At 35.4% G+C, this 20,793-nt stretch overlaps 1 protein-coding gene and 1 pseudogene across 5 annotated transcripts; one reads left to right on the top strand and one right to left on the bottom strand.

The window, feature by feature from the left end:
• Positions 1-6,245: 6,245 nt before the first annotated feature.
• Positions 6,246-19,343, bottom strand: LOC105797641 (pentatricopeptide repeat-containing protein At5g46460, mitochondrial-like; annotated as a pseudogene).
• On the top strand, positions 12,473-15,553 carry LOC105799035 (glucosidase 2 subunit beta-like). Of its 5 annotated transcripts, none has more exons than XR_001135442.2 (7): positions 12,473-12,689; positions 13,045-13,196; positions 13,479-13,672; positions 13,991-14,108; positions 14,196-14,300; positions 14,750-14,889; positions 15,265-15,553. XR_001135442.2 is itself a non-coding variant. In XM_012629362.2 (7 exons), exons 2-6 carry the CDS (start codon positions 13,130-13,132, stop codon positions 14,846-14,848), a joined length of 594 nt encoding a protein of 197 aa, XP_012484816.1. In that variant the 5' UTR covers positions 12,473-12,689; positions 13,045-13,129; the 3' UTR covers positions 14,849-14,889; positions 15,265-15,553. The 5 variants fall into 5 exon arrangements, 4 of the variants coding, with proteins under 4 accessions (XP_012484816.1, XP_012484817.1, XP_052476952.1 ...); XM_012629362.2 differs by having other exon boundaries at positions 14,739-14,889; XM_012629363.2 differs by having other exon boundaries at positions 13,479-13,660; positions 14,739-14,889.
• Positions 19,344-20,793: the final 1,450 nt, after the last annotated feature.

The raw sequence follows: 20,793 nt of genomic DNA on the forward strand, positions 1-20,793 counted from the left end.
AGCTTGTGAAATGATGCAAAATTTGAAGGAATCTTTGTATGAATTGTTTGATGAGTATAAGCCTCCACTTCATGGTACTTGTAGCCAATCGAGTGTGTCAACACATGTTTCTATTGGTGAACCATAACAAAAAATGAAAAGGCGAATGCAAGCTTTGTATAAAAAGCGTGAGTTGGAAATTTGTGGTGAGGATAAAACATCTGAGTTGGATAAATATCTAGCTGAGGCTAATGAAGAATTTGTTGAAGATTTTGATATTTTATTGTGGTGGAAAGTGAACAGCCCTAGATTTCCCACTCTTTCAAAAATTGCCAGAGATGTGTTAGCTATACCGGTTTCTACGGTTGCTTCAGAGTCTGCATTTAGTACCAGAGGACGTGTGCTGGATCAATATAGGAGTTCTTTAACTCCTAAAATTGTACAAGCTCTTGTGTGTACTCAAGATTGGATTCGAAGATCATCATCACAAGAAGACATAAAAAAGATTGAAGAACAAATCCAAGAGCTTGACAAGATTGAAAATGGTATGTTTATTGTTTTATTTTAATAGTTTCAATTTTTTTAGCATATCACTCTTACTTATTTAATTGATTCAATGTTTAGACATTTCTTGGAATGCATTAGAGCCTACCCTAGATTCATGAGCTTTCGTGAGTTGAAGGGTATGCTTACTACTATCTTATTCTTGTTAATTTATAATCTATTCGTTTGTTTATATTATTTGAGTTTTTTTAAATGCGTATATTTCTATTATATGCTAAATTTTTGCTCATGTTTTTTTTAGGTTTAATGCAAATGGAGATATTTTGAGAGATGAAATGGATATATTTTGGAAAGATGAAATGGATATAAATGGAGAATGTTAAAACATACATTTCAATTATGTGTTAATTCAAGACTTATGTAATATTTTTAATTATGTAGTGATTCAAAGACTCATGTAATATTTTTAATTATGTAGTGATTCAAATATTTATGTAATGTTTTTAATTATGTAGTAATTTAATTCGGGTAATTCGGGTAATTTGGGTAATTTTCGGGTAATTCGGGTAATTTGGGTAATTTTCGGGTAATTTGGGTAATTTTCGGGTAATTTGGGTAATTCGGGTAAGTCGGGTAATTCGGGTAAGTCGGGTAATTCGGGTAAGTCGGGTAAGTCGGGTAATTTTTAACCAAAAATGATCAACACATATTTTTCGGTTAATTCGGTTAACCGAAAAAAAATTCGGTTCGGTTAATTTTTTTTAAAAAAATTCGGTTCGGTTAACGGTTAAAAAATTTGGGAGGTCGGTTAATTCGGTTTCAAGAATTTCGGGTCGATTAACCGGTCGGTTAACCGACTGAACACCCCTAATTAACACAAGTTCAGAAAGAGAGTTTAAGAAAATCAAGGAAGAAAAATCAACAAGCCTTATTTTGGATATATCAAGGAGTTCAATCATATGAAGCGGCTTGGGAAAAAATAGCTTGTGCCACAACGGCAAAACAAGCATGGGAGATTTTACAAAATTCTTTCAAAGGAGATGAAAAGGTGAAAAGAGTTCGGTTGCAAACTCTTCGAGGGGAGTTTGAAAGATTGCAAAAAATAGAGTCGGAATCAGTTTCTGATTACTGTTCACGAGTTTTGTCCATAGTCAACCAATTAAAAAGAAATGGTGAAACTATGGATGATAGTCGTGGTGTTGAAAAAATCCTCCGTTCTTTGGATTCTAGATTTGATTACATTGTGGTAGCCATTGAAGAATCAAAAGGACTTGAGTACCATGACTATTGATGAACTCACAGGTTCGTTGCAAGCCCATGAAGAAAGATTAAACAAGAAGAAGAAGGAAGTAGATCTAGATCAAGCACTCCAGTCAAAGTTGTCTCTAAATGAGAAGAAAGGAGAATTTAAAAATCAAAGAGGGAGAGATCGTGGAAGAGGAAGAAATTTTAGAGGAAGAGGCTCAAATGCTTGTCAAAGAGATGAAAATGCAAGCACAGAGAATGGATGGAAAGAAGCCAACCAAAGTCAGAATTTTAGAGGATCACAAAGAGGACGTGGACGTGGAAATCAAAGAGGAAGAGGTCGTGCCTATTTTAAATGTTATCATTGTCGCAAACCTGGTCATTTGGCAAGTGAATGCTGGTACAAGAAAGAAGAGAAAAATGAAGCTAATATAGTACAAAATAATCAAGAGCAAAAGCAAGAAACTTTGTTGCTCGTGTCTCATGGTGGAGAGATTGATGATGTCTGGTACATAGACAGTGGTGCTAGCAAGCATATGACAGGTAACAAAAAATTATTTTTGAAGTTCTTTGAATCTGATTGTGGAGAAGTAAAAGTAGGAGATGGCAAGGCTTACAAAGTTAGCGGTGTTGGTGAGTTGGAGTTCAAAACAAAGCAAGGAAGGGTAGAGAAAATGTTTGAAGTTTATTTTGTTCCTGGTCTTAAAAATAATCTGCTTAGCGTTGGGCATCTTTTGAAGAAGGGGTATGATATTCATTTTCGTGACATGGCTTGCTATTTATCAAGGAAAAATCAGGTTGGTGCTAGAGTTGGAGTGGCATCAAATAATCTTTTCTCTCTCACCCTTCAAAATCAGAATATGTCTTGTTTTATTGGTGTTCATAAAGGAGTTTCAAAGTTATGGCATGATAGATATGGACATTTGAACTATGGAAATTTGGAGATGCTTTCAAGGAAGATGATGGTCAGAGGTTTACAAAAAATCAATCGGCTTGATGATATTTGTGAATCATGTCAACTTGGAAAGCAACACAAAATCGCTTTTCCTTCTCAATCATCGTGGAAAGCAAGAAGACCATTGCAACTTATTCACTCAGATCTTTGTGGTCCAATGACAGTTTCATCTTTGGGAGGTAATCGTTACTTTATCTCTTTCATTGATGATTACTCAAGAAAGTTATGGGTGTATTGTGTAAAAGAAAAATCAGAGGCTTTTCAGAGATTCAAAGATTTCAAGGCAGAAGTGGAGAACTTTACTGGGCTGAAAATTAACACCTTACGGACAGATCGTGGAGGTGAATATTTTAAGAATTTGAGAAATATTGCCGAGATAGTGGCATCCGGCATGAAATGACAGTCCGCCATACACCTCAGTAAAATGGTGTGTGTGAAAGAAGGAATAGAACAATTATGGAAATGGCTAGATGTCTTCTTAAGAAGAAGAGGTTATCAAGAAGATTTTAGGCTGAAGCTGTTTCCTGTGCAGTTTATCTTATCAACAGATCGTCGACAAGAAGCTTGGAGAATTGCACACCACATGAGGCGTGGTATGGTACAAAGCCTAGTGTTCGTCATCCTAGAGTATTTAGGAGTGTTGCTTACTCTCATATTCCAGATGCAATGAGAAGCAAGTTGGATGACAAGTCAGAGAAATGCATTTTCATTGGTTATAGTGAAAGAAGTAAGGCATACAAGTTGTACAATCCGGTGACAAAGAAGATTGTGATAAGCCGAGATGTTCGGTTTGATGAAAATTCCATGTTTGAAGATATGGAAGTTGAAAAGGAAAATTTGCTAATTTTTCCTTTTGAACTTGAATAAGAAGAAGAAGAGGTAGTAATTGAGAATGTTGAAGATGATGCTCAAGCAGAAAATCCTCCTACTTCCTCAAGTTCTTCATCAAATTCTTCTTCATCTAGCCCGATCCGAAAAACGAGAAGCATCCAAGAGTTATATGATGTAACTGATGAAGTTGTGCAAAATGATGAAGATCCAATTTCTTTTGGTGATGCATATCAAGAAGAAATATGAAGGAAAGCCATGAAAGAAGAGATTTGCTCAATTGAAGACAATGATACATGGGAGCTTACAGATTTGCCGCCGCACAAGAATTCAATTGGATTCAAATGGGTGTACAAGAAAAAGATGAATCCGAATGACTCTATCAACAAGTATAAGGCAAGACTGGTTGCAAAAGGATACAAGCAAAAGGAAGGAGAAGATTTTACAGAGGTATTTGCTCCAGTTTCAAGACTTGAGACAGTCCGGTTACTTATTTATCTTGCAGCCCAAAACAATTGGAAAATGTTCCAAATGGACGTAAAATCTACGTTTTTGAATGGTGTTCTCAAAGAAGAAGTCTATGTTGATCAACCACCAGGGTTTGTCAAAAAATGAGAAGAAGAAAAAGTTTACAAGTTGAAGAAATCTTTGTACGGGTTAAAGCAATCACCCCGAGCTTGGTACAGCCGCATCGATTCTTATTTTCAGAAGTGTGGATTCCAGAAATGTCCATATGAGCATACTCTCTACATCAAAGACAATTCTCAAGGAAGATTCATGGTTGTAAGTCTCTACGTTGATGATCTTATTTTCACAGGAAATGATGTGAAGATGTTGAAAGAATTTCAGCACTCAATGATGGCAGAATTTAAGATGATAGATTTGGGAGAACTTTATCATTTTCTTGGCATGAAAGTTCATCAATCTGAGAAAGGAATTTTTATTTCACAAGAGAGCTACGCAAAGGAAGTTCTAAAAAGGTTCAAGATGGAAAATGCGAATCCAGTCTCTACTCCATGCATTACAGGTCTAAAGTTATCTAAAGAGGGTGAAGGAAAGATAGTCAATTCCATCATATTCAGAAGTTTGGTTGGAAAGTTGATGTATCTGACTTCTACAAGGCCTAACATCGTGTATGCTATTAGCTTGGTAAGTAGATTCATGGTGAAACCTTACTCCAATCACTGGGAGGCTGCCAAGAGAATATTGAGATATGTGAAGGGAACCATTGATTATGGAATTTTCTATAAAGCTAATACATTAGTTGATCTCATTGGTTATACGGATAGTGATTTAGCAGGAAGCATTGATGATAGCAGAAGCACTTCTGGTTATGTTTTTCACCTTGGTAGTGGTGCAGTTTCATGGAGCTCAAAGAAACAATCAGTTGTGGCGCTTTCGACTACAGAAGCTGAATATATCGCTGCATCTTATGTAGAATGTCAATTGATTTGGTTACGTGGAATTTTGGAAAGTCTTAAGCAGAAGCAAAGCAAGTCAACAATTTTGTTTTGTGACAATAGTTTTACTATTTTGGTCACAAAAGATTCAGTTCTTCATAGAAGGACAAAACACATTCGCATTCGATATCACTTCTTGAGGGAACTAGTGAATAATGGTGATGTTCAAGCTGAATATTGCAAGACGGAAGATCAGATGGCTGATATCTTCACAAAGCCTCTAAGTGGACAAGTCTTCAAGAAAAATGTTGAAAGGTTGGGAGTTCAAAGCAAGTTTAATTTAAGGGAGGCATTGTTGGCACATAATTAAATTAACCTTGCACAAATAAATTATGAAAAGTTAGAAGAGTGAAGAGACTTGAATATGAAGAGTGAAAAGACTTGAATATGAATAGTGAAGAGACTTGAAGATGAAAAGTTAAGAGGCTTGAATATGAAAGGATACACACATGCATAAATAGTCACAACTCCTAGCATATAGTGATATAGATGAATAGTCACTTATAACTCCTATATAAAGAGTTGTATGTGATGAAGAATAATTAAAAACTTGTGTGATTGAAATAAAAGCTTATTTGAAAGAATTTTTCCATACAAAATTTATTTCTCTTCTCCATTATATTCTTTATCATTTTCTTTGTTTTATTTCTCCAAATATTAATCATTCAACTACACAGCATTGGCAATCTATATCTTTTTCACTTGTCATTTTTTTTAGTATTTATTTGTGCTTGACATTCATGTATGAGGGTATGGTCTTCCAAGGATTTTCAAAATATATGAAAATTTTGAAATAATTAAATAAACCCGTATCAGATACCCAAATTTGAGTTTGAGTAACATAGATAGCAACAGCTCCAAACAAGGCAATATTTGAACCCCAATCAAGCTTCCTTGCATTCACCACTTCATGTTCATGACATTCAACTCATCTCTCCCTCTTTTGTGACCCAAACCTTCAATTCCTTGCATATCTAGCGCTTCACACTCCAGTACTTTCTTTCTACATTGATTTTTGGCCTGATTTACCTCTTCTTAGACTGAAAGGTACATCAAAGGGGGATAGAAATGAAAAAAAACACGCAGCTTTAACTTCAGTGAAGCTAATGGAAGCGTTGCCACAACTGGACAGGTTGGCTGCAATAAAGGGGGATAATTTTCTTGCATTTAATGGTCTCAAGAATACCACGAATATCTTTTCTGAATCAGCTAATAACAAGATTGTTTTGGAAGATCAAAATGTTCTTAGTATGGCAATCTTCGAAAACTTGCTACTAATAATCCCCACAAGAGCACAATCCTATTAAGAATGTGATGAAAGAGTGTAGAATCTCATACAATGATTTCATGCCCAGCGATCTTTGCTATGACCATAATGGCACTGTGATAATTGCCACATGCACGAAGATTCTTAAACACTGTTATTGTGCTTCTCTCTGCAGTAGTCACCAATCTGAATGCATCAGCAAGCCTCTTACCGTGATACGGCAGCATCTCTTGCTTCTGCTCATCCTCCACATCATGCAGGGTAAACCTCTTATCTGGAACCTACCCAAACACCTTCAACTTCCCTCCCAACCAATCCAGCTTTTGATATATTTTCACACTAAGAGGGTGAGACCTATCTGCAGAAACAAACTCACGTTGCACTCCCCTTACAGTAACCCAGTTGTCTCACAATCCCTCATTGTTTCATCCTTATTCTCATTCTTGAGACATCACTCCGCTCACTAGCAGAATCATATATATTCGGCAACAAAACATAAGAAGCACTGCAATTCGGTTCAATATAAAGGATCGATTTCGCAGCTCTTTCAGCCGTTCCTAAGTTAAATGCATCCTACAAGCACTAAGCAAAGCTATCCATACCATAGAATTTGGTTTTACCTGCATATTTTTTAATTAGCTCCTCTGCTTATTCCAATTCCCCACATGTACCCAGGGCATCAACCATACAAACATAGTGCTGAAGCTTTATCGTAGTGAATTTACATAGACCAATATACTAAAAAAAGCATCAGGCCGTTTGCAACATTCCGGAATGGCTGCAAGCAGAGAGCAACCATGTGAACATAATCTCGGTCGGATCAACTTCATCACGTATCATTTGGATAAAGAGTGTGAGAACCAACATACCTTGACCATGCTGTGCACATCCATAATAACGGAGTTCCACGAGACAATATTTTTCTCACCGACATTATGTTGGTGTTAAGGTAGTGAGCAAGCTGATTTTTGGATTGCTTGAACAGCAAGCCTTGTGGCTTGGAGAAGAAACAAAACTGAGTTTTTGTTTAAAACAGAACAAATTGAAGCAAAGATTGGAGAATATGGTTGATAACAAGAATGAAATATTTCATTGACACCAAAATAGGCATTAAGCCATTGCATATATTTGTCAACTTGACAAAACAAACAAGTTTTCACCTAAACAACTACCTAACACCACTAAGTTACATTGAAACTTGTTAATATAACTTGCTTATGTTGTATTGCTGAGTTATCAGTCAATCAACACCTAATTACATCAAAATACAACTACCTAATAAGTTTAAATCCAAATAGATTACAAAATATTCATTGGAGGAACCAAATGAAACAAACGGAACAGTTGCATTGTGCTTCAGTTGCTACATTGCGTGTTTCTTGCATGGCCACCTTGGCTGCTGCATGGAGGCTAACTTCATCACTCCTCCTTAGCTTCCATGCTGCTGACTCCCATTTGATCTCTTAGACTTATGAAACTTGATACACTGAGGGCTTTTGTGAAGATATCAGCTATCTGTTCTTCAGAATTGCAATGAATCAGCTCCACTTCTTGAGCTTGTTCCATTTCTCTTATCATATGTAGCTTGATGCTAAAATGCTTCGTTCTACCATGGAAAACATGATTATTTGCAATTGCAACAGCAGCATAGTTATCACAATAAATCTCTGTTGCTCCTTCTTGATGTTGGTTCAAATCGACCAGAATTTTTCTAAGCCATATGGCTTGATTTACAACACTTGCAGCTGTAATATACTCTGCTTCTGCTGTTGACTGAGCGACCATCGATTGCTTTCTTGAACTCCAACAAAACATAGCTGAGCCAAGTGTAAATGTATAACTAGAAGTGCTCTTCATATCATCACTCGAACCAGCCAGTCACTGTCAGTGTAGCCTATCAAATTCAAATTTTGAGCTCTGTTGAATAACATTCCATAGCTAAAAGTGCCTTTGATGTATCTTAGCACTCTTTTTGCTGCTTGAAAATGCTGTTCATTGCAGCAATGCATAAACCTTGATAACATACTAACAACAAACATAAAATCAGGCCTAGTTGCTATAAAATACAACAAACAACCAACTAGACTCCTGTAGATAGGTTCACTGGCCTGTTTATGAATCCCTTGACTTGACAACTTTACTCCAACAACTATAGGAGTACTTGTTGGCTTGCAGTTCTCCATTGAAAACTTAGATAGAACCTTAAAGGCAAATGTTTTTTGTCCCAAAAAGATTCCTCCTTCTGCTTGGCACACCTCCATTCCTAGGAAGTATGTCATCAATCCCAAGTCAGACATCTTAAACATCTCCTTCATTTTTATTTTGAAATTTGCTAATCTGATCTTGTCTCTTCTTGTCACCAAGAGATCATCTACATAAAGGGATACAATGAGCTGTGTTTCAGCTTGATTCTTCTTGACATAAAGTGTTGGTTCACTAACACTTCTCTCAAATCCCAAACTGACTAAATAAGAATCAATTCGAGCATACCAGGCTTGAGGTGCTTACTTCAAGCCATATGAGGCCTTTTTGAGCCTGTAGACCATATGTTTCTTGCCAGATACAACAAATCCTTGAGGCTGGTCAATGTAAATCTCTTCTTCCAGGAAGTCATTTAGAAATGCTGACTTTACATCCATCTGGTGAATTGTCTACTGGTTTTGAGCAGCCAAAGCTACCAGCAATCTAATTGTATCGAGTTTGGCTATTGGTGCAAATGTTTCCATGTAGTCCAGACAATATCTGTAACTGAAACCTTTGACCACTAGCCTAGCTTTTAGCTTGTTTAAACTGCCATCTGCATTGTGCTTAACTCGATAGACCCATTTTACACCAATGGTATTTTTGTTGCAGGCCTCTCTACTAGCTCCCAAGTCTGATTCTTTTGAATCATCCTGATCTCATCAGCCATGTCTTGCTTCCATCCTTCATGAGCTTCAGCTTCTTCAAAGCTACTTGGTTCCACTGTGGCAACATGTGCTCTCTCATAAATCTCAGTCAAGAGTCTTGTGCCCCTGACTGGCATGTCATCTATATCAATTTCAGAACCAATTCGATCAGGTTCAAGTTGATCAGTCATCAGCTCTTTAGAGTTTACCTCTGCCTCATTTCTTTCCCAGTTCCAGCATCCCCTTTCATCAAAGACAACATATCTGCTTACTTGGATCTTATTTTTTGAAGAATCCAAGATCCTGTAACCTTTCTTTACTGAGCTGTAGCCTACTAGGATACCAGGTTGGGCCCTCTTTGACAGCTTGTCTCTCTTCACAGCTGGTATTTGTGCATAACACATGCAACCAAAGACTTTCAGATGAGCTAACGATGGCTTGAGTCTGAACCAAGCTTCAAAAGGTATCTTGTGAGTAAGTGCCTTAGTTGAAAGTCTGTTCTGAAGATAGACTGTAGTGTTTACAGCCTCAGCCCACAAGGTTTTAGGCAAATTCTTCTCGAACAACAGACATCTGACCATGTCCATCAAACTTCTATTTCTTCTTTCACTTACTCCATTTTGCTGAGGAGTATAGACATTGGTTAATTGACGTTTGATACCAGCTTCATTGCAAATAGCTTGAAACTGAGCTGAGGTGTACTCAGTCCCATTGTATGATCTTACAAACTTTAACTTGCATCCAGTTTCTGTTTCAGCTACAACTTTGAACTTCATAAACACTTGAGCTACCTCAGACTTAAGTTTTAAGAAGAATACACTACACCAAAACAGGCTTTTAGCGGCGTTTTTAGCGGCGTTTGTACAAAAAATATCACTAAAAATCGAGCATTAGCGGCGTTTCTAGGAAAGCGCCGCTAAAAATTAGCATTAGCGGCGTTTTTTGGAAAAACGCCGCAAAAAGTCTAAGTCCAACGACATCGTTTTGTACCTTTCAGATCTTTAGCGGCGTTTTTAAAAAAAGCGCCGCTAATGCTTAGATCTTTAGCAGCGTTTTTGAGAAAGCGCCGCTAATGCTCAGATCTTTTGCGGCGTTTTTGAGAAAGCGCCGCTAATGCTCAAATCTTTAGCGGCGTTTTTGATAAAGCGCTAATGCTTAGATCTTTAGCGTTTTAAAAAGCGCCACTAATGCTCAGATCTTTAGCGTTTTTGAAAAAGCTACCGCTAATGCTCAGGCTTTAGCGTTTTTAAAAAGCGCCAAAAAACATTTTATCTGCTATTTACTATTTAATTTATTTTAATTGAATATTTTTAAAAATGGATAAATTGGAAATAATGACACGTAAAAATAATTTGAAATAAAAAACATAGAAAAATATTTGTTAAAATGAAGAAATTAAAATACTATTATTTAAGATAATTTTAAAATTTTTGTGTACATGATTGATTGATTTTTAATTTATATATTAAATAATTTCAAATATAATTGTAAAAGATACGATAATATTAATTTTAAAATATTTAATTTAATTATCATTATAATTTAGGGTTTAATATATATGGTTTAGGGTATATATATGGTTAATTTAGGATTTAGGGCTGGTTAAGAGTTGCAATTGTAAGGTTTATAAATTATGGAATTAGGGATTAGGGATTCTGATTTAAAGGTTGTGATTTAAGGTTTATGGGTTAGGGGATAGGGGTTAAGGGTTAGCGATTAAGAGTTAGAGATTTAGGGTTTATAGATTTAGTGTTAGGTTAGGGTTTAGGGTTTAGATTAATTAGTGTGTTTTAATTTATATATTACATAATGTTTAGGGGTTAGGGATTTGGGGCCAGGTTAGGGTTTATGATTTAGATTAATTAGTGTTTTTTAATTTCTATATTAAATAAGGTTTAGAGGTTAGTGGTTTGGGGTTTGGGGTTAAGAGTTACTGATTTAGGGTTTAGAAATTCGGGGTCGAGTTAGGGTTTAATGTTTAGATTAATTAGTATTTTTTAATTTATATATTAAATAAGTTCTTATATAATTGTAAAAGAGAAATAGTAAATTGTAAAGATTATTAGTTTAAAACTGATATGCAATATACAATAATTGAATATAAAAAATTGTAAACTATGCGAGCTTTGGCGGCGTTTATAGCCAAAACGCCGCTAATATGATTTAGAATATTTCAAAACGGTGTCATTTCATTACAATAATTTAATTTATTAGTGGCGTTTCTTCTGTAAACGCTGGAAAAGGTAACATTAGCGGTGTTTATGACTAAAAAGTATTTAATTTAAACCATTTGATATATTTAAATATTAGATTTAAAAAATTAATAAATAAAAAATGTAACAAATTGATACGGATAGGTAACTATCTATTTTAGATATATAGGACCAAATTATAACAAATAAAAATAAAATACAAAAACTAAAATCATTCCACATCGAACATCTAGCAAAATAATTATATTTTAGTTAGCAAGAAATATCTCTAATAAAATGGAGATTAGATCGAAATGAACAATATAAAATCATAATTAACGCCTCAATCTTTAATAGAAATTTGATATGTGAGAGATTATTTGATAGTAAAATAATTTTACTTTAAAAAATAGCGCCATTTCATATAGCAAAATATTTAGCGCGTTTTATAAAAAACGCCATGAAGGTAGTAATAGCGCGCGTTTTATAAAAAGCATACAAGAAATAATTTTACTTTAAAAATAGCCATTTTAAAAAAAATCAATTTATAAAAACAAAATAAAAATTAATAAAATTACAAACATTAAAGACTACAAAATTATTTTATCATTTTTTAATTGCTACATTGATAATTTTAACCGTAAAATTAGATGTTTAAATTAAAAAAATAAAAAATTTAATATCTCAAAATTAAAATGTAGAGATTTCCTTTTAAATTTCAAAAGCGTATATATAGGGTACTGCATTCATTACACCGTAAGTTCTACGATTTTGGGCCGACTTTGTTATACGGGCATATCCATATAAAAATTTTGGGCCGACTTTGTTATACGGGCTTATCCATATAAAAATTTTATCCATATAAAACTAATAAAAAAATTCAATTTATAAAAAAAAATATTTTATAAAATCACTTAACTAATAAATATTAACAGATTTAAAATGAAATACTTTTTTGCGGCGTTTTTATGAAAAATGCTGCAAAAGATAAGCAATAGAGGCGTTTTTATAAAAAACGCCACAAAAAATAATTTTACTTTAAAATAATTTTTAACAGAATAAATATAAAATTTTTAACATAATAAAACGGCGCGTTTTGTACAAAAATAAAATGATTTTTTGGTTACCCGCTAGTTACTCCCTCTTTGGTTACCCGCAAGAAAAAAGATATTCAAAATCCAAATTTTTGGTTACCCGCTAGTTACTCCCTCTTCTCCTCATCTCCATCGCTCGCCCTAAATACCCCAAATTTTGTACTTAATTTTTTTCCCTTTTAATCTGCTGAAAACTTGGGGATTTTGGCCATTCCATTGCTTTCTTTCTGATTCAATCTTCAATAAGTTCCCAATATGGCTGGGAAATTAACTACAGGTTCCTCTCTTTTTCTTGATTCAATATGTTCTTCTTTCAATGCTCTGCCATTTTCTTACTCTGGGTTTTAAGTTGGTTTTATGCACCCAAGATTATTTGTGTGAATCCCTTCACCTGTGATTGTTTGTTTTGTTGCTGTTGACAATTTTTGAAATCATACTTCTTTTTTCTTTCATCTCCCAAACTTTGTGCTTTCTTTGTTATCAAGTACTTCTTTTTTTGTATTTGGTACAATAAAGATGTAGTGGGAAATGGATTTTATTTTTCCTTGTTAATCCCAGTGACATGTTTTTAATTAGCTGTTTAGAGAAATCATTGATTGAATTTGTTACTCAAAATGGATTGGGTAATTTAGTGCTTTCAAGGTGAACAAATTGGCCCAGGCCTAGGCCTAGGAGTTGTTAGAGAGAGTTACTCTTTTTAAGTTTTTGAAGAAAAGAATGAGGATGTGTCGGTGGCTTTACTGTTCGTGTCAGGTCGAGGAGAATTACCAATCGCTGGTTCTAGGTAGGTTTCTTGTTCTTTGTCATGGTTACTGCCAAAATTTATCTGGCTTTCTACCTAATGTTTTATTTTCTAAATTCCTGTTTTAATTACTTAGATTAATTTAATATTATAGAAGTAAACAATTAATATAAAATTGTGCATCTATCTCGAAGAAGATTTGTTGGATGTCATTTTTGTTTCATAGATTGAGATGTAAATAGTACAATTTTGCTAAGGGGCATAATTTATGTCTTTGCTATATCTCTTGTTTATTTGATTTCATTCCCGACATTATACATGAAGGGCAAGTTCGGAAGTTGGAGCAGAAGCCCCAAGAGAAAGATGATAAGATGAGAGAAGCTCGGAATGAGAAAGTTGAAAACGAAGAGAGTGGACCCGATAAGAATGTTGACAGCGAAATAGAACCCATGAAAGCATCAGATGTTGAAAAACAGGGGCAAGCTGGTGAATCTCCATCAGATCAGGTTAAATATAAAGCAAGTCAATTTGATGCGTACCATCTACCGCCTATTTTTGTTTTCAATTCAATTATGTGTTTCATATTTTCCCATCCTCTTTCAGTTTATCACAGACTGCACCATCGATTGAACATCAGATACTATTAACACTTGGAGGAGTGACAATATGATCTTGTTATTTAAATTGTAACATCGTATGTCGCTTAGCAAATCTAACACACTTAAACATAGACAAACAATTGGGTCTTTCCATGTTTCAATCTGCTTTATTAACAGTAGGGAAATAATTTCTTTGAGAATATTGACCATTACTGCTTAAGAATCTATTGGTTTCAGAATGAAAAAGATGAGCATGAAAGTTCTGAAGGATTGTCAAGAGAAGAACTTGGTCGCCTCGTTGAATCACGCTGGACGGGGAAAAAGAGTGGGGAACAAGATCTTAAAAACTCATCAGGTTTTAGCTCTTCTGAAGTAGTTGCGAAAAGAATAACTTGCACTGTAATATGTACATCTTTAAACCTTTTTTTGATGATATCTTTAGATATAGCAACTCCAAGCGGTAAATCTTGGTTGGATAAGATACAGGAAACTGCTCAGAATTTCCTTCAGTCTGTTAACTTGTTTTCAATCCCTGTCGCTAATCTAGGTAAGCACGAAGTTATGGTTGCCAATATTTGTTGTTCTATAAAGAATTCATAATCAAATTAAGTTTATTATGTCTCATATTTAGTGTTTCTGTAGATGCAAATAAGATTCGGAAGGAATATAATCACTATACTGCGAAATTATCTGATCTAGAGTATTCTTCATTGGCTTCCAAATCATTATATTCGGAAGGAATATAATCACTATATTTCATTGTAGTTTTTAATAAGAGCTTGATCTGAATTTCAGACCTTGCTTCAGGTGACGATGAGTGGGAATAGGCAAGTTCCATTACTGGCTATTTCAAGCTATTTGTTGAAACCATTAATGTCTTCTCTACTAACAAAAGTCCTACTGCAAATATACATTTTTTTTCTAAAATCTGTCATGTTTACATACTGTTGATTGAATTGTGCAAGAGCCCTAATACTTTTCTTAGTTCATTGGCAGGGAAGAGGAAAGCAAAGTTTTATAAATACTGGAGCAATGCAATTTAGCTTTGGCAGTATCATCTATATCTTACATCCCCCAACCGTTGAAGCTCACTGAATTGATATGCACACAAGATTGGCTGCAGATGCAATCAGATGGTATGTATGTGCATTATGTTTGATTTTTTCACACAATATCAATTTTGGTTCATTATATATCACTAAAAAGATCTTCCTGCACAGGAGAATGGGTGTGTATTCTAGTATCTGTTGCAATACACTTTAGGGAGCAGTACTCGAAGTACTTGTTCTTCATAAGCTTATTTCTTAAACAAAATAACTTATATTGTGTAGTAATTGATTGTGAGGTAGCTTTATAGGTATCTGAGTCTTTTTATACTAACTATTTATTGCAATTGGTTCCAAATATTTGGTGAATTCAATTATTAATTTGCACTGCTAGTTTCGTGGTGTCATATGCCTTTTGTGTTAGAATTTGAATTGTTCCCCCTAAACAATTTTCTCTATGTACAGGTTTGATCGGATGTGTATGCTGGCTTTCATCAACTACTTTCGAAGGCCTTACTAGGAATTGAAATGGTGTGCAAAGAGATTGCTTCTTCTGATCTGATTTTTCAATATAAATACTGGACAAAGTATGGATATTTCTTGTCAGTTGCATTTACTGTTGTTAGTAAAATAGGATTCTCTTCTTAGGATCTTAGTTTCTTCACTTGTATTAGACTCAACAATGGCTTGCATTGCATTGCATTGGTGTTGATTTTATAATTTATAATTTATATTAATTATTTACGTTTTCTCACTTTTATTAATTTTTATTATTATTTAAGTTTCCCTTATTTGCCTTTTTTTATCATTTTCATAGAAAATTTAATTTAAATAATATTTTTTTATTTATCCTTAAAAGTATATTTAAAGTTCAAATTTTAAAAAATAAAACATAATACAATATTTATCATAAAAATAAATATTATTTGATTAAAATAATTTTTTTAAATGTTATGTTTTTTGTGGCGTTTTTGCAAAAAGCGTCGCTAAAGGATTGTTCTTTAGCGGCGTTTGTGATAAAAGCGTCGCTAAAGGTCATGTTCTTTAGCGACGTTTGTGACAAAAGCGCCGCTAAAGGTCATGTTCTTTAGCGGCGTTTGTGACAGAAGCGCCGCTAAAGGTCATGTTCTTTAGCGGCGTTTTTTCACATAAACGCCGCTAAACTTAGTGGCATTGGCAATAGCGGCGCTTTTTGCGGCACTTGTGAAAGCGCCGCTAATACTTTTAGTGGCGCTTAAAAGCGCCGCTAAAGGCCTAAAAAAACGCCGTTAAAAGTCTATTTTGCTGTAGTGATATCTAGGAATATTTGGTACAATCATCAATGAAAAGAATGAAGTACCTGTTTCCATTGAGTGATTCAGTCATTATTGGGCCACACACATCAGTGTGCACCAACTGCAACCTTTCTGAGGCTCTTCATGCTCTATTTGCAGGAAATGGCAGTCTTGCTTGTTTTCCTAGCTAGCATACCTCACAAACTTCATCATTCTCCACTGTGTTGGTGAAGTTTTCAGCCAAGCCTTCACTGACCATCTGAGCCATCAATCTGAAGTTAGCATGTCCAAGCCTTTGGTGCCTAAGCTTGGAATCATCAGTAGAGGCTCTATAGGCTGACTTCGAGTCACTTGGCCAATGAACTTCAAAGCATTTATCTTTCATAGTGACTGTCATGAGGCTTGATCCACTTGGATCAGCAATCTGACACTCTTTGCCCTTGAATACAACTGAATAACCTTTCTCAAATAGTTGAGCAATGCTGAGAAGGTTTCTGTAAATCTTTGGCACCAATAGCACATTCGAGATAACTTTGGCACCTGTGGGAGTGCATATTAACATCCCCCTTTCCTTCAGCCTTTATGAACTGACCATTGCCAACCTTTACTTTGGTTTTGCAGCTTCTATCCAAAGTTTTGAAAATGGTTGTATCTAGTGACATGTGACTATTGCAACCACTGTCCAACAGCCAGCCTTTTGATCCCTTCTTCTGATTAGCAGAGCAAGACACAACAAAGACCTGCTCTTCATGATCACTACTTTCTTCAGCAACACGATCTTCAACATTCTTTTGTTGTGATTGAATCTGCCTAGGCTTGCCCTTGTTTTTGCAAACCCTTTCAACATGCCCTCTTTTCTTACAATGTTGACATAATGCATCTGGTCTAAATCAACATTTTTCTTCTAGATAACTAGGACTTTTGCAATGTCTGTAGGGTTGGTCTTCTCTCCTTGCAGCATCAGGGTTAGACCTATTTTTCCACACCTTTTTGCCTTTGTAAGAATTGGTGCTCGAGGCTTATCTGGCATTGGCTTGAAAAGCACCTTCTTGGTGCTCTTCGACCCTGCTAGCTCTCCTTTGCTCCTGAGCATAGAAGGAGTTAATTAGCTCAGTTAGAGAGATGCTAGCTAGGTCTCTTGAATCCTCTAAGGAGGATATTTTTGCCTCATACCTCTCAGGTAAGGTAGAGAGGACTTTCTCCACTATCCTTGCTTCACTGAACTGCTCATCAAGGAGCCTTATGCTATTGACCACTGTCATGATCCTGTCTGCATACTGCTTTACTGTTTATTCTTCTCTCATCTTCAAGTTTTCAAAATCTCTTCTCAAATTCAACAGTTGTTGCTGCCTTGTCCTCTCTGTGCCTTGGAACTCCTCCTTAAGCTTGTCCCAAGGTTTCTTTGGTGTTTCACAGGCCATAATTCTGGTGAAAATGACATCTGAGACACAGTTCTAAATGCAAGATATGGCTTTATGCCTTTTAGTCCTCTCATCAGCATGTCTGATTTGAACCACTGTGGGATTGGCCTTAAGTGGTGCAGGTTCAACATCGGTGTTCACAACTTCCCACAAATCAAAAGCCTGCAGGTAAGTCCTCATCTTAACCACCCATATGTGAAACCTTCCCCATTGAAGACTGGTGGGGCTGCTGGAGAAAATCCTGAAGAAGCCATTTGAATAGTGGTTTAGTTGCAACAGGTCCACTAAGACAAAGGCTCTAGATACCAATTGTTGGTGTTAAGGCAGTGAGCAAGCTGATTTTTGGATTGCTTGAACAGCAAGCCTCGTGGCTTGGAGAAGAAACAAAACTGAGTTTTTATTTAAAACAGAACAAATTGAAGCAAAGATTGGAGAATATGGTTGATAACAACAATGAAATCTTTCATTGACACCAAAATAGGCATTTAAGCCATTGCATATATTTGTCAACTTGACAAAACAAACAAGTTTTCACCTAAACAACTACCTAACACCACTAAGTTACATTGAAACTTATTAATATAACTTGCTTATGTTGTATTGCTGAGTTATCAGTCAATCAACACATAATTACATCAAAATACAACTACCTAATAAGTTTAAATCCATCTAGATTACAAAATGTTCATTGGAGTAACCAAATGAAACAAACAAAATAGTTGCATTATGCTTCAGTTGCTGCATTGCGTGTTTCCTGCATGGCCACCTTGGCTGCTGCATGGAGGCTAACTTCATCACATTATAAAAAGCAGCCCCAGCATCATTAGTATTCCTACATACAGTATACAATACAACTAGAGAATTACCAACAAATACATTAGAGTCCAGACTTCGCACGATGACTATGGCAATGAGCTCTTTAGCTTTGTCTAGAGCCTCTAATCCGCTGCTCAAATTTAAAGCACTAGTGAAAGATGATTGATTTGGGGTACAACCATTCATATCATGTCTTCAAAAATTATCAACGCAGATTCATGCTTACGGTTCAGGCCATAACCAGCTAAAAGCTGTCCATATTACCACATTCCCATAACGTTTCTCACTAAAAACTACGCAAGTATTTTGCATTTGCTAGCAGTTCACATAAAAAGTTCAAAGCTACGCGCATATGAATTCATAAAAATAAAACCCCAACTTAACAACCCGACCATTAGTTTGAACACCCAAATGCAAGGCCATCACATTTGCACAAGCTTTTAACACGCAAGAAAGCATGTTTGAACTCAGCTTAACACCAGAACCCACCATCTTGTCACAAAAAAATAAAGCTTCATAAGTTCTTCCATTATAATCCAATCAATCAGTCAATCATTGAAGTGCATGAAATTACATTCCAATATGGCATTTCCAAAAGCAAATTAACCACCTCATCAACTCTCCGAAACTTCAAATACCCATAAATCATTGAATTCCAAGCCACAACATCCTTCAAAGGCATCTAAAAAAGCCACCTCTCAGCCACTTCAATTTCCCCAAACTGCAAGTACATGCTTATCATTGTCATCCAAGAAACAACATTTCGGCCAGGCATTTCATCGAAAAGCTTATTGTCCGTAATTAAATACCCACAATTCAAACACCCTTAAATCATTGAATTCCACGAACCCATATCTCTCACCGACATTTTCTCTAACAGTTGAATTGCATCATCAAGCCGATGATTCAACACACACCCATCGAATATCATGGTGTATAAATGTACCCCAGAGAATGAGATTTTGTTTAAAACCTCACCAGTTTCGTCTAATCTTTGGTTTTTTAGGTGATCATAGAGTAAAAAGCTTACCATTAGGGGTGCATGAGTTTGCATTACTAGAAACTGTTGCTAAGTAATCATCCATATGTTGGCAAACCCTGATCGTAAGACTGTGAACATCAATTGCAACGATTCGATAAACGCTCATTGAGATAGATGTAGTTAAATAATACCCCTATCTGCTTTAAGATTTTCAAATGTGCGAGCTCACCAAACCTACGAAGTCTTTAAAGGTGCGAGCTCCATCAGACAAACCCACAACTATGAGCTCTGGAAGTTGTCAACTTGCTAACTTGTATTGAAAGAGTGATTTTTTAGTGTTGATTAGACTATAAATTTTTTTTAATTTTTAGCTTATTTAAACTCACTCGTTCAAACATTATGTCCTTTTTTTTCTTAAATAAAACAGTGGATCACAAGCTAATCTTTCTCTATAAAAATCCAACAATTGGTATTTAGATCCACTTACCTTTTGAGGGTCTATTTTCATAAAAATGTCTTCAACAAGCTTTATATCACCACCCTTATTTTCACAGGAACAAAACTATCAAATTTGAGTAGTAAAAATGAAAATATATATTCAAGCCTTTAATCTTCAGGAGGTTGTAAATTTTGAAATAGAACCACCAGTATTGAGACTAAATCTTACACTGGCTCAAATAAAACAACACAATGAGAAATATGCCAAAAAACACAAGGTGATATCTTGCCTACACGGTGTTTTTGATGTGATATTATGTGATACTCTTATAAAAGTTTGGGATAAGCTTAAGAAAGAGTTCCAGGGTTCGTAGAAGGCAAGACAGCAGTAGACGATAAATCTTAGACAATATTTTAAAAACCTCAAGATTAAGGAAGCTGAGATTGTGAAATAATATTCAGATCGAATCATGGTTGTAGTGAACTAGATAAGACTGTTAGTGGACCAGTTCGCAGATAGTCGAGTAGTTGAAAAGGTGATTACACATTTCTTCAGAGATACGAATAAAAAATATCCTCACCGAAAAATTTGAGGGATCTATCAACATCTCACTCTCAAAACTATTCAATGCTCTATATGCTTTAGAACAAAGAAGGACAAGCAGAGAAGAACAACATATTGAATGAGCTTTTCAAGACAGAAACAGAGAAGCTGCGAGCTCCTCAAGTCAGAAAGAAAAAAAAGAGCTAGTCAGATAAAAATAAGAAGTTAAAGAAAGACAATGGAAAGAAAAAATATCCACCGTGATCGAACTACAAAAAAATGAGTCATCCTGAGAAATTCTATTGGTTTAGGCCTACTGCCTTATGGAAAAACTGCAAACAGTTTGGCCATGAAGAAACAGTGTGCAAGAATAAGGGAAACACACAACAACAAAACACTCAGACACAGATTGCAGAAACAAGTCAATAAGAATTGATGTTCACAGCCTCATGTGAAACACAGTTCGAGAAATTCTACGAACCCCTTTCTGAAACCCAGTTCGCGGCATCTTGTGAACCC

Source organism: Gossypium raimondii, chromosome 9 (assembly GCF_025698545.1).
Source record: "Gossypium raimondii isolate GPD5lz chromosome 9, ASM2569854v1, whole genome shotgun sequence".
Lineage (NCBI taxonomy): Eukaryota > Viridiplantae > Streptophyta > Magnoliopsida > Malvales > Malvaceae > Gossypium > Gossypium raimondii.